Source organism: Candoia aspera, chromosome 4 (genome assembly GCF_035149785.1).
Source record: "Candoia aspera isolate rCanAsp1 chromosome 4, rCanAsp1.hap2, whole genome shotgun sequence".
NCBI classification, from domain to species: domain Eukaryota; kingdom Metazoa; phylum Chordata; class Lepidosauria; order Squamata; family Boidae; genus Candoia; species Candoia aspera.
The window spans coordinates 80,672,105-80,690,381 of record NC_086156.1 but is presented as its reverse complement, the minus strand read 5'-3'; the positions used below and the strand labels follow the sequence as shown (position 1 = coordinate 80,690,381).

At 40.1% G+C, this 18,277-nt stretch overlaps 1 protein-coding gene across 1 annotated transcript in view; it reads right to left on the bottom strand.

Annotated features, from left to right (window-relative positions):
- Positions 1–17,300, bottom strand: part of SRCIN1 (SRC kinase signaling inhibitor 1) — a 142,140-nt gene extending 124,840 nt beyond the window's left edge. Inside the window, exon 1 of the mRNA XM_063302068.1 lies at positions 17,022–17,300. Coding sequence (XP_063158138.1) covers positions 17,022–17,282 — 261 coding nt within the window. The 5' untranslated portion in view covers positions 17,283–17,300. The remainder of the gene's footprint in view (positions 1–17,021) is intronic.
- Between the last annotated feature and the right edge of the window lie 977 nt (positions 17,301–18,277).

Genomic DNA, 18,277 nt, shown 5'->3' with positions numbered 1-18,277 from the left:
CACTCTGTGAATTAGGGCTCACCAATCCATGAATTACACTCAAAATTTCTGATTTCTTAAGCCAGAACAAAAATTGGAGATTTATAAAGCTTTGGATGGGTTACCACAATAGCTGTGACCACATTCAGCTTTGATGGGTCATAATTGTGCTTGCTTGTTCTAGAGCAAATTCCAGGGCAAGTGATAATTAGGACTGGATATTTGATTCAGTTCCTTGGTTCACCCAATTAAAGATTTTAACTAACACTTTGCTCTGGTGACAAAGACATTGGGATATTTAAAGGTCATAATTTTGCACAAGCACGGCTTCTCTTCCTTCTTTGCTAAATTGGTCACAACCTCTTTCCTCCTTAATAATAAGTAGCCCTTCCATCCCTTTATTGCAAACCAATACTTTCCTACAATTATAGCAGTCTCAATCTTTTATCTGAAGGCCAGTTATATAAATACCCATCATTTATTACCTATTGCCTTCCATTTAAAGCCCCAGCGGTAGGCTTCCCTGAAGAAACAAAGCACTTCTACATGAGGACTCTGAGCCACTTCAGCAGCAATTCTCATCCTCTGTGCTAGTGTTGAGAGCAAAGCAAACTTATTTCTGGCTCAGCCCTGGGATATTTGCGACCACATAAAACTAACCTTTTCTTTGAAACACTGCAGCACTGAGCTTGTAGAAGGTCCATCTCCCTATCTTCAAGAACTCTTGCTCACCTATCAATGGACTTCTCAGCTTCAGCAAGTTTAGCAAGTCTTCCAAGGGGAAAAGTAGCTTTGCAGCTCCCTCCCTTAGGAACTGCTCAGATTTTTCTACATATAACCAGACAAGTCTACACTATGTAAAGTAAGGACACTGGGGGAGAGTGCAAGCAATTTATTTTCTGTTTGTGTGAACTGGGGTAAGAGAATTTTTGTTTCTCCAGGATTTGCAGCAGCTCACAACAGGGCAGTGATTCTTTGCTCCTGGTTCTCAGGGTTCCAAGGTTAGCAGGAGAAAAAAAAACAATTGGTTTTCTTCAAACTGCTTTTAATGGATTGGGAAACAAAATGGTGATGTGTAATTGCCCTCTACTTGACAACAGTTGAATATCTGACCCAGTAAGGCTCCTCCTATATTCAGTACCCTTTATAAATGTCTGCTTTCTTCTTTCTATCTGTACTCCTTCCAGAGATCTGTGTGGACTTGGAACAAGATCCTTTCAGCAGTAGTCCTGCTCGTGTGGAATATCAGCAGTTTCCAATACTGTTGCATTCTGGAGGAAAGTAATAATTTTCTTTTTAATGTGTGCATGTCCTCCATGTAAACATATTAGGAAATTAATGATAAACTATTATAACTACTTTTTTAATCTACATATTTGTTCTATATAACTTTTCAAAACATAGGAAGACAGCTTTGAGGGAGTCAAGATATATTATGTCCACAGCATTCTCATTACTAAAGAAGATACCAGATCAAAAAAATGAAGAAAGATTATTTTGACAAGATTTGGTATTGGCAAATCCACCCTGTCTTCTCATAATCACTGTATTATCCTAAAGGTGCTTACAGAATGATTGTTTTACAATCTGCTCTATAATCTCCTCAGATATCAGATTTACTGGTTTATAGTACTTTGGACCTTCTTTTTTTCCCCATTTTTAAGACAGGAATATGTGAAGTATAAGCAGAGTCTTTCTCTGCTTATCTAATACTTCACCCATTCTCCAGATTTCTCAGAGATATAGGACAGAGATTTGGCTAGGCCATCAGCAGATATTTCATTTAATCTGAACCTAACTACTATATCACTCCAAATAAGTTGTCCATCACAATTATACTTCAGTGCTATAATTACTCCAAATCAAGAAGGATATCTGGAGAGGAAGTATGAATGTAAAATTATAATTTTTCAGGTGTTACATGGTTTGGGGAGCTCAAAAAGCAGCATGTGAAAGCAAAAGTCATCTCATTCTGTTTCTTTCCCAGTAACTAGGAGAAACATATGCTGTTTTTGAAGGTCTATTGTTGTGGTCACAAATATGTTTAATCCTTTGTTAAAGAGCTGTCAAAGTCATCATGACACCAGTGAATCCTGTAAGTTAACTAATCAAGTACGTAGAAAAATAGAAGTGCATGGAGATACAGTTGATGACAAAGAAGTGACGGTGGTAAAAAATCTTGTTGTCTTCGACTCAAGGGCAGATAAAGATGGCAATGTGCTAGAGATATAAAGAGATTAATCCTAGCAAGGAACGCAGTGATCAACTTAGACAAAGTAATGAAGAATAAGGGAATTTCTATGACAACAGAGATCAAAATAGTTAAAGCGGTGGAGTTTTTTCCAGTGCTAATATTTGGCTATGAAAACTTGACGTTGAGAAAGAGTGAGGGGAAAAAAGAGAGAAATCTTCAACTAAAGATTCAGAGATAGTTACCAGAAGTACCACAGTTTACAAAGAAGAACCACTTTATTTGTCCTGGATGAAATAAGGACTAACTGTTCCACTAAGGCAATGATTAACAAGCAAAAATTTACTTATTTTGGACATGTGATGCAAGTAAATAATAGATTAGGAAAAAAATTGTACTTGGCAAATAAAAGTGTAAAGCAATGGACAAAATCGATGACAAGATTAGAAATACCACTGGAATATCTCTGTAAGAGCTGAAGATTTTTGTTGGGAACAGGTTGAGATGAAAGACATTTGTCCATGCAGTCACCAAGACTTAATGACACTTAGCTATTGCTTAAGTAGCTTGACTAGTCCTTAGATGCTCCCATCACTCTCATTTCTCCAGACAATAATCATACATCTGAAGCACAGGCAAGTAATCCATTTTAATGTTTATATGAATTTAATTGTATTTTCAACTAAGTTATAGCAGAACTGGAATACATGTGCACACTATTTTTCTGATGCAGAAATGCAATGCAAAACAAATCTATGGATTTCATATATTACGTATACTTACAGATAGATAGATAGATAGATTTAGGAAAAAGTTTAAAATACTCAGGATATTTGTTTGGTAAATAGGTATATTATGACTCAAAATGGTCCCCAAAATACATACATTGGGAGAAATGAACTTGGAGATGTATGCATACTTTTTAAACATGTACAAAACTGTGAAACTTAGCAAAGCTTAATTTGACAAATGTATAGCATTTAGAAATAAATTTGGGACAAGGGACCTACCTGCTTATTTCTAACAATTCCTATGGATGCAAAGGAATGTGTCCCAGAAGGGGGGAGGGAGTGATGTGGTGGATTTCAGCACTGCTGCAGATTCTCAGGAAGGAGGGAGCACATTCCAAGGAGATAAGAGGACTCAGTTTGGACAGCATTGGTGGGAAAGTGAAGAAGTTCAGGGTGGCCCCACCCTAGAGTCTCCCTGGTTATTTCCCCTTAGGTTACTTAGGGTAGCTTTAGTCTGGCAAGATTCTGCCTGTACAGTGAGAGCAATAAAGAACTGGAGTTTGAACGCACTGACTCGTCGTTGTTCTTGGGCTGGGCCTGACAATAGATTATGTTATACTACATGGAATGTAATGTTCTAATTAGGAAAATGGGAGATTTGTTTAATGTTATCAACATTTCATGCTGATAATGCATTTTCATGCTGATAAAGCATTTCAGCATTTAGGAAGGAAGCCATGGCAAACCTCTTCTAAAAAACCTTGCCAAGAAAACTGCAGGGACTTGTCCAGGCAGTCTCTGAGAATTGGGCATGATTGAACAGATAAAAAAAAAAATCAGCATTTCAGCTTAAGAAAATCCTGGATTTTAAAAATACATGTGCATTGGTGGAGGCCAGTTAATTTGTGTGGGTGAGAAAAATAAGTGTCAGAGCTCTAGTCTATCTAGAACTGTAATAAGGTCTTTCCCTCAGAAGTCCATAGCTTTCCACTAGTTATAGATTTGTGTGGGAGCTGGTTATTGTTATTCAGTAGTCAGGGGAAAGCATTCTGCATAATTAGAGCATATCCTGCCCCCCTGCTGATTAAGATATATCAAAGACAAGGTCTGGCCCTTGAAATGAGTTACAGCTCTAAACTCTGGTGTTTCCTACTAGTGAGGAAAAGCTCAAATGTTTATTATTTATTGGGTTGTCTCATTCCCAAAATGGATTATGCCCTGGATACTAGCCTCTGGATCAAGCTAGGTGATGAGCATTCTATGTGGCTGTTGAACATAAAGTAGTTGCATGAAGAACTCTGTAGCTGAAGATGATGGCATGTCAACTTTATGAATGGAGAAAAAAGAGACCTGCAGGGGTTCTTTGCAAGATATGCTCTCTTCCCATCAAGTCATTTTTATAGATCTAAGCCATCTTTATGCCTTTAGGAAAAGCCCCCTTAGTCTTCTTACAGGATTTCTCTCATGCAAGCTTGGGAATTAGGCCTGAAATCTAATAGTAAGTGCTTAGAAATCATACCCGGTAAAGCCTGCAGATAGAAATAGAAAGGATGTATTGCTTTTTTCTCCCAATCCTCTCTCCATTTTTTGGAGCATGCCATGACATTCTATTCCTGATGTTAAGCATTCTGTACCCAGAAAACTAGTTAGTATGGAAGAAAACATAAGAATCCTTTGTGAATTACCAGATCTGACAAACAAATGCATATTTCTCTGTGACTGAATGAAGCATGGCTGATATTAATCAGATTTTGTTGCTTTAACTCTGGTTTAGATTCCAAATACATTAGAAAACCAAGTTAAATCTTGCCTTAGCATCTAAACATTGCCTGTTATTTTACAAGCAGAGACTTCATTGAGATCTTGACTTAATAATGAGACTAAATGAACTTTGTGACTACAACCAACTTTCCCAACTTTCTTGTTGGAAATATTCTATTACTTTTGAAATGGAAAATTGTGGCTACTAAGTTTGGATTAAGTCAGGATCTTAAACTAATTTCCATCATGGTATGAGATGAATGATCTATTCCAAATCTGATGTATTTTTATCTATATTGATGTCTGTGAGAAATACTATGTGGTCCAACAATAATTTAACAATGTACAAATCCAATTCACAAAATAACAGAAACAGCAGCAGAATAGAACCATACAACAGCTATCAAAATATTTTAATATTAATAGACCAATTAAAACAGAAAGTGAAAATTTATACCGAATGGCTTCCTAAAAAGGAAAGTCTTCACTAACTTCTGAAAACAATAGTGGAAGATGGACCTCCCTTGAAAGGGAGTTCAGAGCCATCAAAAAGACCTTCTTAATCCCTCACTGACGTATCTCAAGAGTTATTGGGACACAGAAGAGGGTTTCTAAGGAACATTTCAGTAAACAGGCCAGCTGACTTGTAAAGGAGCAGGTGGTCCTTCAAATAACCAGACCCTTAACCATTCAGAGTTTTAGAAACAACCAATGGAACAAGATAAAGAAATCCTCCTTCCCATCAGTAATCATTCAATTTGATGAAAGAGAATGTGCTTTCAAATGTTCTTTAAAAGGAGGAAAGAATATTAGCAAAATTCCCAAGGATGGAGTGCTATTTCCTTTACTTAGTTATAAGGTGGCTAAGGCATCTCACTGACAATCTGCAGCCTCCAAACTTCCCACACCTCAATTTAATCCCAAGGGAGGACATCATAAGGAACTCCACCCTTGCAGCTTTTTCAGTAGCAGTGCTACTAAAACTGCTAAGGAAAAGTCCTTCCCTTGAGAAATTGATGGTGAATTCTCTTTTCCCTGGAGATAGTCTAAGAAATTGTACACCCAATTTCTCTGTCAACACACCTGGCAGAGAACTGATAAAGGCCATTTGTGCCTGGCTGTACTTTGAATTATACCAAAAACAAATTGGAAGCTAACCAAACAGTTCCAACAAGGGAATCCCATGCTTATTGTATCCAGCCTTTGTCAACAACTAGCCTGCAATATTCCTGATCAACTGCATTTTCTTTATACCCTTCAGAGACTACATAGAGCAATTTGTAATAATCTGTGTGATATAATTAAAGCATTGGTCATCCAGGTGAAATCTGGATTTTCCAGTTATGAAAATAGCTGATGTCCTAGCCTTAGTTGAATAAGGACATATCTGGCTGCCACTGAGATTTGTTCATTCAAAGGACTGTATATTCCATTGAGATCTGATTGTCAGAACTGAATTCTTAAAACTCAATTACAGAAAAAGCAAGTTACTCCAGAAGCTCAAAGAACACATTACCAAAACATTTTTTTAAAGAGACAGCCACAAACTTAACAAAACTGAGAACAATCAGTGTGGTTAACTACAGCACTTTGCAAATGATAACCAACCAGGACCTTGGATTTAGTTTGCCGTAATATGCATCTCATACATACTGTTTACATGTATGCAAATGAGATGTGCTAAATTGGGACCATTCATTTGCATTAATTATAACAGGTGTATTTCTCTCTCTCTCCCACCAACTTTTCTCCTTCATCATGCCACTTCTCTGAAAAAATGTGATTAAGGATAAAGCAAAGTCAAATTTTCATCTTTTTCCAATGTCAAACAAAACAAAACAAAACCAAGACTGACAAACTTCACAAAGAACATTGCAATGAGCATTGCCGTCTTCAGGCTTTGAAAGGCTGTTTGAAAAGATGCCTTCACCTGTGCTGTCCCCCACATCTTGAGAGCACCCAAAAATTCTTCTGCTGCCAATTTGTAGGTCCAATTGTTTGTACTGCCCAGATGAGAAGGCATGACAAGCAGAGAATATAGTCCATGCTCTTACTCTTTACCACTTGCTTAGAAGGAAGTTCAGAAACATAACTAAGAGGTTTCAGGAATTGATCCTGGGCTGCTCCCTACTAGGGAGCTTTGGCAGATCCCTAGCAATAAAGCCTCTTCTTGATGGCAGCCCTGGTAACATTTGCTGAGCATCTGCAGGACAAAATCACTCAGAACTGCTCCAAGTTAGACTCCAGGCGTGAGGCTTGGTCTGGAGAGATACCAGGGGAACGGGCTTACCCAGTTATCTGGGAGCAGTTTGATCCTGTTGGACCTGAGGAAGTGGACAGGATCCTACGGACAGTAAATGTCACCACGTGTCATCTAGACCCATGCCCCTCCTGGCTGGTAAAAGCAGCCCAGGAGGTGACATGTGGTTGGGTCCATGCAATGGTTAATACATCCTTGGGAGAGGGGGTGTTCCCGGCCACCTTTAAAGAGGCGTTGGTGCACCCCCTCCTCAAGAAGCCATTGCTGGACCCTACTGTTCTGGACAATTTTCGTCCAGTCTCCTACCTCCCCTTTTTGGGGAAGGTTGTTGAGAAAGTGGTGGCTTTGCAGCTCCAGCGGGTCCTGGAGGAAATGGATTATCTAGACCCTTTCAGTCAGGTTTCAGGCCCAGTTATGGGACATAAACGGTATTGGTCGCACTTATGGATGATCTCTGGCAGGAGCGGGATGGTGGCAGTGCATCCATCCTTGCTCTCCTCTATCTCTCAGCGGCTTTCGATACCATCAACCATGGTATCCTTTTGGGTCGGCTCAGGGAGTTGGGCGGCATGGTCTTGCACTGGTTCACCTCCTTCCTCCAGGGCTGGTCCCAGTTGGTGGTGATAAGGAGCGAGAGATCTGACCCTTGGCCCCTTCTTTGTGGGATGCCACAGGGTTCGGTACTCTCTCCGCTCCTTTTCAACATCTACATGAAACCGCTGGGTGAGATCATCCGTCACCATGGGGTGAGGTATCATCAATATGCTGATGATACTCAATTGTACATCTCCATCCCCGGTGAGGTAAATGATGCTGTGACTGCTCTCTTGTGGTGTCTGGGGGCTGTGGGGGTCTGGATGGGGAACAACAGGCTTCAACTGAACCTTGGTAAGATGGAGTGGCTGTGGGTTAATGGTTCTTCCGTATCTGGGACATTATCATCTCTGGTTCTGGATGGGGTTGCACTGCCCCAGACAGACCCAGTGCATAATCTGGGGGTCCTCCTGGACTCACAGCTCCTGCTCGAAGAGCAGGTGGCAGCCGTGGCCAGGAGAGCCTTCACACAGCTACGTGCTGTGCACCAGTTATGCCCTTTCCTGGATCGGGAGGCCCTTCGAACAGTCACTCATACCCTTGTTATCTCTCATATAGACTATTGCAATGCACTCTACATGGGGCTACCTTTGAAAAGTATCTGGAAGCTTCAGCTGGTCCAGAATGCAGCTGTGCAAGCTGTTTTTGGTACCCCTAGAAGGGCACATGTAACACCACTGCTGCACAAGCTGCATTGGGTACCAGTCTGCTTCCAGGTCCAATTCAAGGTGTTGGTTATTAACTTTAAAGCCCTACATGGCATGGGACCAGGTTACCTGAGGGACCGCCTCTTCCCCATTACATCAACCCGTCCCACCCGATCGTGCAGAGAGGGCATGCTGTGGACCCCGTCTGTAAAAGAATTTCATCTGGTGGGGTCCAGGAAGTGGGCCTTCTCTGCAGTGGCACCCACCCTGTGGAACATGCTGCCCCCGGAGGTGAGATTGGCCCCATCGCTCCTGGCCTTTCGGAGGAGTCTGAAGACCTGGTTCTGCCACCTCGCTTGGGGCGGAGAGGGAAATAGATCTACTTGGGGATGGCTGCTATAGACCACTCCTCCCACACTTGGACTATTTTAGATTTTTTTGCCACTTGGACTTTTTTATTTTTTACTCTTATTTATATTATTTATTACTGTAATTTTATATTGTATATTTTATTCATTGTATGATTGTTGTTTTAATTGATTACTGTAAACCGCCCAGAGTCCCCCGAAAGGAGGAGATGGGCAGGGACAAATTGGATAAATAAATAAATAATATAATATATATGCTGACAAAGGTCTCCTCTGTTATGCAAAGCCATTGCTCCCATCATCAACAATTGCTATTATTATCACTAGCTAACCTTACAGCTATGAGGAATAACCTAGTGTATACTTCCGGTTTTCACCTCCATGCAAGATTATCTGTACCTATGGAGAGTAAAGCTGACAACACCCTTGCCACACATCCAAGAGAAAGTAATTGCTTCTCTGCTACTAATAGCATGCATTCAGCCAGTGTTTCTCACACTTGGCAACTTTAAGATGTGTGAACTTCAACTCCCAGAATTCCCCAGCCATGCTGAAGTTGAAGTTCATACATCTTAAAGTTGCCGAGTTTGAGAAACACTGCATTCACCCAATATATATTTTTTAAAATCTGTTCAATCATGTCCAATTCTCAGAGACTGCCTGGAGAAGTCCCTGCAGTTTTCTTGGCAAGGTTTTTTCAGAAGTGGTTTGCCGTTGCCTCCTTCCTACTGCTGAGAGAAAGTGACTGGCCCAAGGTCACCCAGCTGGCATTGTTTCTATCCCTCAATGCCTTTTTAAAAAGGCTTGGGCAGATATAGGAAATGGTGGATGCTTCTCAGACATGCTTAAGAGCAGGCTCAGCAGCAAAATAGCAATCTGTCCCAAAATTAGATTTTCTTTGATTATCCAAGACTCTACCAACTGTACCACACCATCCTCAGTAACATTAGCAATAATAATGCATTAAATAAGTATCGTTTTGTTACCTTTGTTAAAGCAATATAGTTAAAGGGATACTATCTATTTAGAATTTTTAAAAAAGCATGGTAAGTCTAAAACCTTGGTTAAAGAAGGGCACATGGGGGAGTAAAAATGGAATCATGTAAGCATGCTATGGTTTATAAAGCAGCTCTGCTGCATTTGCTTATTAAGATTGGATAGCAGGCACAAAGCTTTTTCAGCTCCATGCAGACAACACAGCTGAAGCTAAATATTCCTGACCTTGCTTTCAACCATCACTAATCTGGTGCAGAGTACCCCATTACCTTGCCAAAGCATTCAGGGTGGGCTTTTGGTTTCTTTTGTTGTTTCCATTTTGGAAAGTAGTACTTCTTGATCTGCAGCTCCATCTGCTGTTTCAGCCTGGTCTCTCTCACCACTATGAACTTTGCTTCAGGAGAAAAGCTGTCATTCTGATCTTGGAGCCTGACAGTCAAACATAGCCTTCTCTGACCTGGAGAATCCAGGTGTATAAGGATAGTTTCCAGAATTCAAAGCTAGCACAGCCAGTGGCCATTCTGGTAGCAATGGTAGATGTAATTCCACAAGTCTGGGAACAATATATTATCCTGGGAAAAGTTGACTGAAAAGGGATATTACAAGCAATTCTGCTGCAATAAGAGGCAAGTAACCAACTGTATGCATGCCAAAATGTATTTTGCTTGGTTTTGGCTTGGTGTGTGGTGTGAATCCATCCCATGTTTGCTTTAGGATGGAAACCAATAATGAAGGTAGACAATGATGATCAGTCTATCATCAGGGCTTTGCATATTTGCTCCTGATTTTTTTTCAAAGTATAACATTTTTAGTATGGTAACAATGTACAAAAAAAATGAATGGGCATTTTGCTTTAAAGAAATGTGGATTCTGCAATTTATATAACAGCAGGATTATATGCATTACATCAATTCAAAAACAAGCCCACTAGATTGCAACAAAACAGAAAAGCAGGGACATTATTGGTCCTTCTGAAAAACTTTTCATCATACTTGGCTGTGTTCACATGGGCATGCTTCGCTATAAACCTCAGCTAATGATCATGCACAGGGCACTAATTTTAAACCCCACATTCTGCTATGTTAGGCTTACCATGTCTTCTGAATCCTGAAGAGCTGCTATCAGAGATATCATGTCTTTGACCCAGGCATTCTGTCAATTCACCTAATGACCCAGCACTTGGGTTAAAGGGATGGCAGCTATTCAGGGTTCAGCTGACATGGTAATCCTAAACCTTGGTTATATAGGGACGCATGGGGAAGTAAAGACAGTACCTTGCAAGCACACTGAGGTTTATAGCGAAGCATGTCATGTATTGCTTTTCTTTTCTTTTCTTCCAACAAGGATTTTTAGGTTAGCAATTTGAGGCTCTTCCTTTTTTTTAACCAACTGTTTCCCTTTGAAATAATCATTAAAAAATGAAGAAATTCTGGCCATGTTATAACAGTCACTGAATCACAACTGCATTAGTTTGGGTTATTATTACATCAATGTACCATTAAAAATTGGTGCTTGGGTTCTTTTGCTGCTTCTTCCACACCTTCTCTCTTTCCATTGTGCCTTTACAGACTGTTAACTGAGAGAAGGACACAGTCTTAAAGATATATATTTAAGAACACAAATTCTTAAACCAATAATAAAGTTCTGTTGAGGGCTTATTTCCAGGTAAGCGTGTATTATATGGTATATGGAATTGTTTATTTTTATGGCTGTTTCTATGTTGCCTCATCCTAAGATCCTTGGCATCTTACTAACAACAACTCAGCAGAAATTCTGATTCTAGTCTTCATCATGGAGACAGATGATAGAGATACAGATACAGACACCCCCTGTTAGTTACTGGACAGATCAGAAGAGTTGTACAGAGCACTGAAAGTCTATGCAGAATCTATAGGAAATCACATGACCATTCCTTCATGGAATCATGAGACTTACTGTATATCCCACGTTTCCTCTAAAAGCTTAAGGCAGTGTATATAAAATTCCTCTCATTTTTTTCTTTACAACAACCTGATGAAGTATTTTGAGCAAAGAAATAGGGATAAATTCCATTATATTCATGGCTGGAGGGAGGATGGGATTAGGAACAGTTTTCAGATTATAGTGGTGTGACCACACATTTTCAGACCTACCTCTGCTGTCCTAAAAGCTTCTTAAATGAAAAGTTTGTTTCCCATGGTCATCAATCTAGGCAAAATTCCACAGGTTTGGTGGATTTGAAATTCCACTGATAATTCCAGACAAGGTCTGAAGCTAGATGTCAAATCCTGACCCCCTATGAGATTAAATTCAGAGACATTCTCTAGAGTTATGGTCTGGGATTTCATACTACACTAAGTCCTAATGAGATACCTTTGATTTTAGCTTAGCAAAATATATTAACCCAGACATTACAGACTCTAAACCATGGTTTATAGCATACTTTTGTGAATCCAATCAATTGTAGTTTATTCAATATGGTCAAACTAACTATAGCTTGGTATGTAACCTGTGTGAAAGGTCCCCTATGCAAGCACCGAGTCATGTCTGACCCTTTGGGGGGACACCACTTTCGTGACGTTTTCTTGGCAGACTATAGTGGGGTGGTTTGCCATTGCCTTCCCCAGTCATCAGCTTCCCCAACAAGCTGGGTGCTCATTTTACTGACCTCGGAACGATGGAAGGCTGAGTTGACCTGAGCCGGCTACCCAAGAATTCAGCTTCTGCTGGGATCAACCTTGGGTCGTGGGGAGAGTTTTGGTTGCAATACTGCCGCCAGCACTCTGCACCACACAAGGCTATGGTATGTAACCTACAGCCCAATAAAGCCTGACTTTTCTTAAACTGACTCTACTGCTTTTAAGGGTATATCAGATTTTGACAGACTTCAGGCCCAGAATTCAAATTATCTGAAAGCTCAAAATAAGCCTTTCAAGATGAATCAATACCACTTGTGTCATTCCCAGCAATCATAAACCCAAGCAACAACTAAAAGGACTTCATTATCATAATCCCAAGTGGTCTCTCAACTGAGTTCAGAGCTTCAGTTTGTTACTCCATCCCTTACTGTCAAGCTTTTCCTCAAATTGGTGAGTCCCAGCAGGATTAGGACTAGAGTCAAACAGAACTGTGGGACAGATCTTCAGGAGAGACAGCCTAAACCAAATACTCCATCCAAAGTGAAGCAGGAAAGAAACGTCAGAGGGATGTTGTGGATTGTAAGATAACTAGACAGGCAGAAAAATATGTACTAACCTTGGGAAGCCACCCAAATGAGGACAAACTAATGTTAGTCAAAGCCAAGAAACACAATGCTATGGGAGATTTTTCACATCTTTTGGAAGCTTAAAAGCACAGCCATAGACAGGGTAGAGGTGAATGGGGTTGGGGTTCTGAAGGAAGGAATTTAATCATTCTTCCAGCCCCATTTCCTAATAAATTGTCCCCTACTTGCTATTTCCCACTCAGAGGAATCTTCATAAAATTACCCACATGGTACCTGCATGTTTTTCCAATCATGGATAATTGAAGCGTTGTGTGGTTGGCAGGGAAATATTCTCAAAAAGAACTGGGGGTGGGGAGATATTTGTAAAAAAGAAAAAAAAAGCGATGTTATTCTGACCTAGTTTAATCCTCTCCCCTCATGCTCCACTGTCTGTTTTTCTCTTCCTTAAATATAAAATCCTATGAGGCAAGAATGGTCAAAAAGTTGCAGCATGTCACTTCTTTCATCCTGAAGTGTCCAACACACAGAAGTGTGGATATCAGTACATGGCAGCCCTTTGAGGTAGTCCAGACAGGAAACCAAAACCATGAGTACTAACATTACCTTTATTGTATGGTTACAGTAACAGAACATTGCAAGTCTGAAAGCATTTCTCCCTTCCCTTGCCTTTACTTTATGGAGAACTAGGGGGGTCCCCTTTGAGACACTTTTTCCACCCCCATTTCTTCTGTGGGTTGAGATATCTCTTGTCTGATGTCGTCTAGGCCGCGCTCTTCCTCCTGTCTCCCAAAGTTATTCTCACAGCCCATTACAATACATACACCAGAGACTCATGCTTTGAATAGTGAAAGTTCTTGACAGTCCCAACTTGTCTAATACTGAGTGGACTTCTTGGGACCTTAACTTTTCACCCAAATGTATGATATCCACCCATATGCTGAGAATCAAACAGTGGACTAGCTCCTGAAACTAGCAAAGGTTAGATTTGTCCTTTAACAAGAGGTGCTTATCCAGAAGTTTTAAAATTCTACCATGTTTTCTGGGATTGATCTTTGGATTTGAAAAGATATTCTCACATTGACCTTGACATCAAATGAAGCTCAGTCCAAATATGTGCACACCCATAACAACTTGTCCTGATGGCTATATATTATCTATATTATAGGCACTGTGTCACTCAAACCAGTTGCTAGAGAACATGAGCAGAAAAGTGCTGTTGCACTAATATTATTTTTGAAAGTTTTCCAAAGATATTACCACTGTGGGAATAGAAAGCTGAACTAGATCTCCCTGAGATCAAATCCAGCACATCTCTTTTTATATTCTGAGGTATCCCTGGCTCTTATTCAATGGGTTTCATGAGGCCTAAGGTCATATTGAGTGTTAAGGTCACCTTGGGCACACTACATCTCACAAAAATGTCATATTGCCCATTTCTTTAAGAATAAATACAAATGCCATGTACTCTAATTAAACCTAAAAAATAATAATGGAACACTAAAGATTAGCAAACCATCCATCCTAAGAATATTAGCATTCCATTCTCCATGTTTGTTTGTTTGTTTGCCACATGTACTCATAAGCCTTATGAAGGCAGTAGAAGCGGCCCTTTGGCTGGCCTAGAGAAGTGTCCTGTGTTGTCACTTTTTCCAGCAATTGTCCCATGCTTTCTTCCTTCATTATAATAATTCTCTTCATCTTCCAAAAAACAAAACAAAAAAACCCTACTTCACTGAGTTTGTGCAATAGTCCCAGAATACATATTAAGTAAAGCTATATGTACATGCAGCTCCCTATAGAAAGCTTGTGTAGAATTTTCTGTTGCAGATAAATTCTGTTCCTTCCCCCATAAATAAATAATTTTACTGAATACACACACATTCACATGCGCGCGCGTGCACACACACATATATAAAGAAAGAGAACCTCTAATATAGATTTTTATACTTGAATCCAAGCTTCAGTGATTTTATTTATTGATATTTATTTGTCAGATTTCTATCTTCCACGAGCTCTAGGCAGCTTACATGGGGATCTCCCTTCATTTTATCCCTACAAAAGCAACTCTGTGAAGTAGGTTGGTCTGAGAGAGAGTGACTGGCCCAAAGTGATCCTGTGAGTTTTCAGGTCTGAGGATAAAGCTGAACTCAGATCTCTCCCATCCTACTCTAAAACCTTAACTATAATACCACACTGGCTCTATTTTGGACCTTTTATGACTGTTTGTGAAAGAAAAGGATGCTTATTCATTTAAGCATCCTTTTACGTATTTGTGGGTTTTTTAAAGAAACTAATTTTTGGTAGGGTGTATGTTAAACATTGCTCTAGGTTGCTTTCTGATTGTCAAAAGCAATCAGTATCATGTCCTCCAGATCAAGAGTTCAATAAATCCTTTAAGAGAGTAAACCTCAGGTCACCCCACTTTGGGGTAACCCATTCAATTAGCTTCACAGCCTGAAGACATCATTGGTAGACTTTCCTCAACCCACTATTGCCATTCCTGAGATTTCTAGAAATTGAAATCCATCTATCTGAAAGATGTCCAGATTGCAGAAGGCTGATTTAGAGGATGACTCTTCCATGACTTCTTCTGGGCCTCAGCCATGCAAGAGTCCGAGCTTCAGAAATGACAACACACTTTTTAAAGCTACAACAGGAATGGAGCTACAAGATAGTCAGGTCCAACCACCTTTTAAAATCATCAATGGGCTACAGTTACTTGCTGGAACAACAGTTCTGGTGAGGGTAGATTGAGCTGGCAAACTCTGCAGTGCGCTCTCCATGGTCCTAAAGGTCTCCTGGTCTTTCCTTAACTACAGCAAACCTCACTGAATATGAGCCAGTTTCCTTACGGCTCCCTGCTGAGCCAGGGCAATTGGTACTGTGCCTGGACAGGTAGGAAGGCAGGACCTAGGCGGGTTTCTTAGCTTCTTCTGGGTCCTTCATCCTAAAGACCTAATTTTCTCTACACTGAATCAAACTATAGGTCATGGCACATAATCAGCTAGGGAAGTACTTTGTGATTGTTACAAGGGCTAAGCAACTTGTAGTGTTACCTTTGCCTAGAAATTTAAAAAACAAATTACTCCCAAACATAAATCAGTTTTATATCTGCCCCAAAAGTGAGTGTGAATCCAGAACAGAAACTTTGCACACAGCCTAATTTAATCTTAGCTAAAAGTGAACTTAAAAGGCTGAAAGGATTCTCATTTTTTAAAGATCACATTGCATTACATTAATTTGGATATTTCAGAACACAGAGACCAATTCCTGAAAGAAGGAGAGTCTCCATAAAGAGGAAAAAAAATATCAGTACTGGAATAACAAAGAAAAAATAAAGTGCAACAGGAGTCCTTGTCTGAACCATCTCCAAACAAAAATCTTGAGAAATGGAATACCTTAAAACTTTACATTTCAGTATTTAGAACCCTTCACATTTGGGGACACCATAGCTTCCAATTTATGATAATCTATTGAACTGAAGAGTTACCTCTGCAGTTCTGACTGCAAAGGCCAACTTTGCTTGAAGTCTGGAGAACATTGGGGAAGGCTGCTTTAGTCACCAATTTGCTAGTGCCCATGACAGAGAAAAACCCTTTGCAATTAGTAGCAAAAGGATAGAATTTATATTAATGCATAACAATAGCATCATTAAAAACCAAACAAATAATAATAGTGTGCAACAAAAATGTTCCAAATAAAGACTAGATTATGGAAATGAAGACTAGTAAAAACACTAAAATATAGCTATACTACCAGTTTGAAAATGTGTGAAATGATTAGCTCCAGTAGTTTCTTCCAAAAAATCAGAAATCATAATTTCACGAGAGTACTTCAGAATTATTAGATATTGACAATGCCTTCATAAAACCATAATATATAATCCCAAGAGTATACAAATCTGAAATGTACTTAAATCTGTAATATATAGATAACTTCTGGAAATGAAGAGTCTGGGACCTTAGTCACTGCAAAAAGATAAAAAATAAAAATTCACACCATTGCCAGAAACATGTCATCTCAAAAAACTCAGGCTTTAAGAAAACAGGAAGAGAACAAGAAAGCATCCAAATTACATTCCCAGTTTGGTTTTGGTCTAGGGCAATGTTTCTCAACTTGGCATGCTGGCTGGGGAATTCTGGGAGTTGAAGTCCACACATCTTAAAGTTGCCAAGGTTGAGAAACACTGGTGTAGGGGAAATATTGGCTGAAAACCTATCAGGACTGGATTAAGTCCTATACTTGTCAAGAGAAAAGTACTTTTTGTGATAGAGAAAGGCCACTCTTACCTGGTCCCGGATCCTGTCCTGCTGTCCTCGAATTGCTAAGGCATGCTGTGGGTATTTGCTCTTCAAGTGGTCCATGAATGCATCCCTCTTGCGTTCCATCTCAGATTTCTGTAGCCCCGTGAGGGCTTCTAGACTCTGGGCAGCAATGACAGTGTGACGGCGTTCCGAGGTGTGCACCAACCCTACGTTGGAGAAGCGGCGTGTGCCATTGCCCAGGGTCCGGTATTCCCGTGGATATTCTGCATCATCTGCTGAGATCATGTGGGCGCTAGTCCTCTCAGGATCTACGCAGATTTTGGAGGAGGAAAGGAAAGCAGAGAGGGAGTCAGGGCATCTTTCCACTTATCTCAACGTGAAGAAAAAGAATCTGGGATGTTTGATGGGAGAACTTTTGGTAAGGGCAAGAAGAAGAAACCAATATCAATCATGGGTTTAAATGAGGTTTTTAGCTTCCCCACTCCCAATCTTGAATAGGGCAAGCCAGGAAGAGGGCCAACTAGCTGCTCACAGGAATTTCATTTTGGTAAGTAACCAACTACTCTCACCCAAGGAATGAAATGTGCAGGCCTATGCAGGCAGCCTCTGCACAAGGTCACATACATTTCTGACCTTTAAAGGAAGGATGGGCAGATTTTAGGTTTTGGCCAAAATAGATTAGAAATTGAGGAACTAGAGTTCATTCCTGTCACTTTCGACTCCATAGTTATTTGGAGACTTCTGGGTGTGAAAGGGACAAAAGGTGTGTTGGAATGGGGGCAGAAAAGGCCGTCATCCTTGAAAAAGACAAGACAGTAACAGCAAGACAAGTACTGGGGGATCACAAAGACATCAAAACTGCTCCAAAGGAGCTAAAATTAAAACATAAATAGTCAAAAGACCTTAAGAGGATGACGGCCCAGGTGCCCCTGCTGTGCAGAAGAGGGAGCAAGAAGGACAAAGACAGACAAACATTCTGAAACAGTAAATATAGAAAGAAAGAAACTGAAAGGAAACAAAATGAAGTGCAGATTACTTATAGGGAGAGGAGGTTTTAGGGAGCACTACTTGACGTGAAGGAATAAATAACCTCTTAAAACAGGAACACTGGGCTTTAGTACCTGCTTCCTCAAAAGGGAGCAATTATTCAGCTCTTATGAGAGCAGATCTAAGCCTCAAAAGACCCACATTTCCACCCCAAATATCTCTACTCATACCGGTAAGGGAAAAAAGTCCATAGGTCTCATAAGCAAGCCAGATGTAAATTATTATCTCCCCCC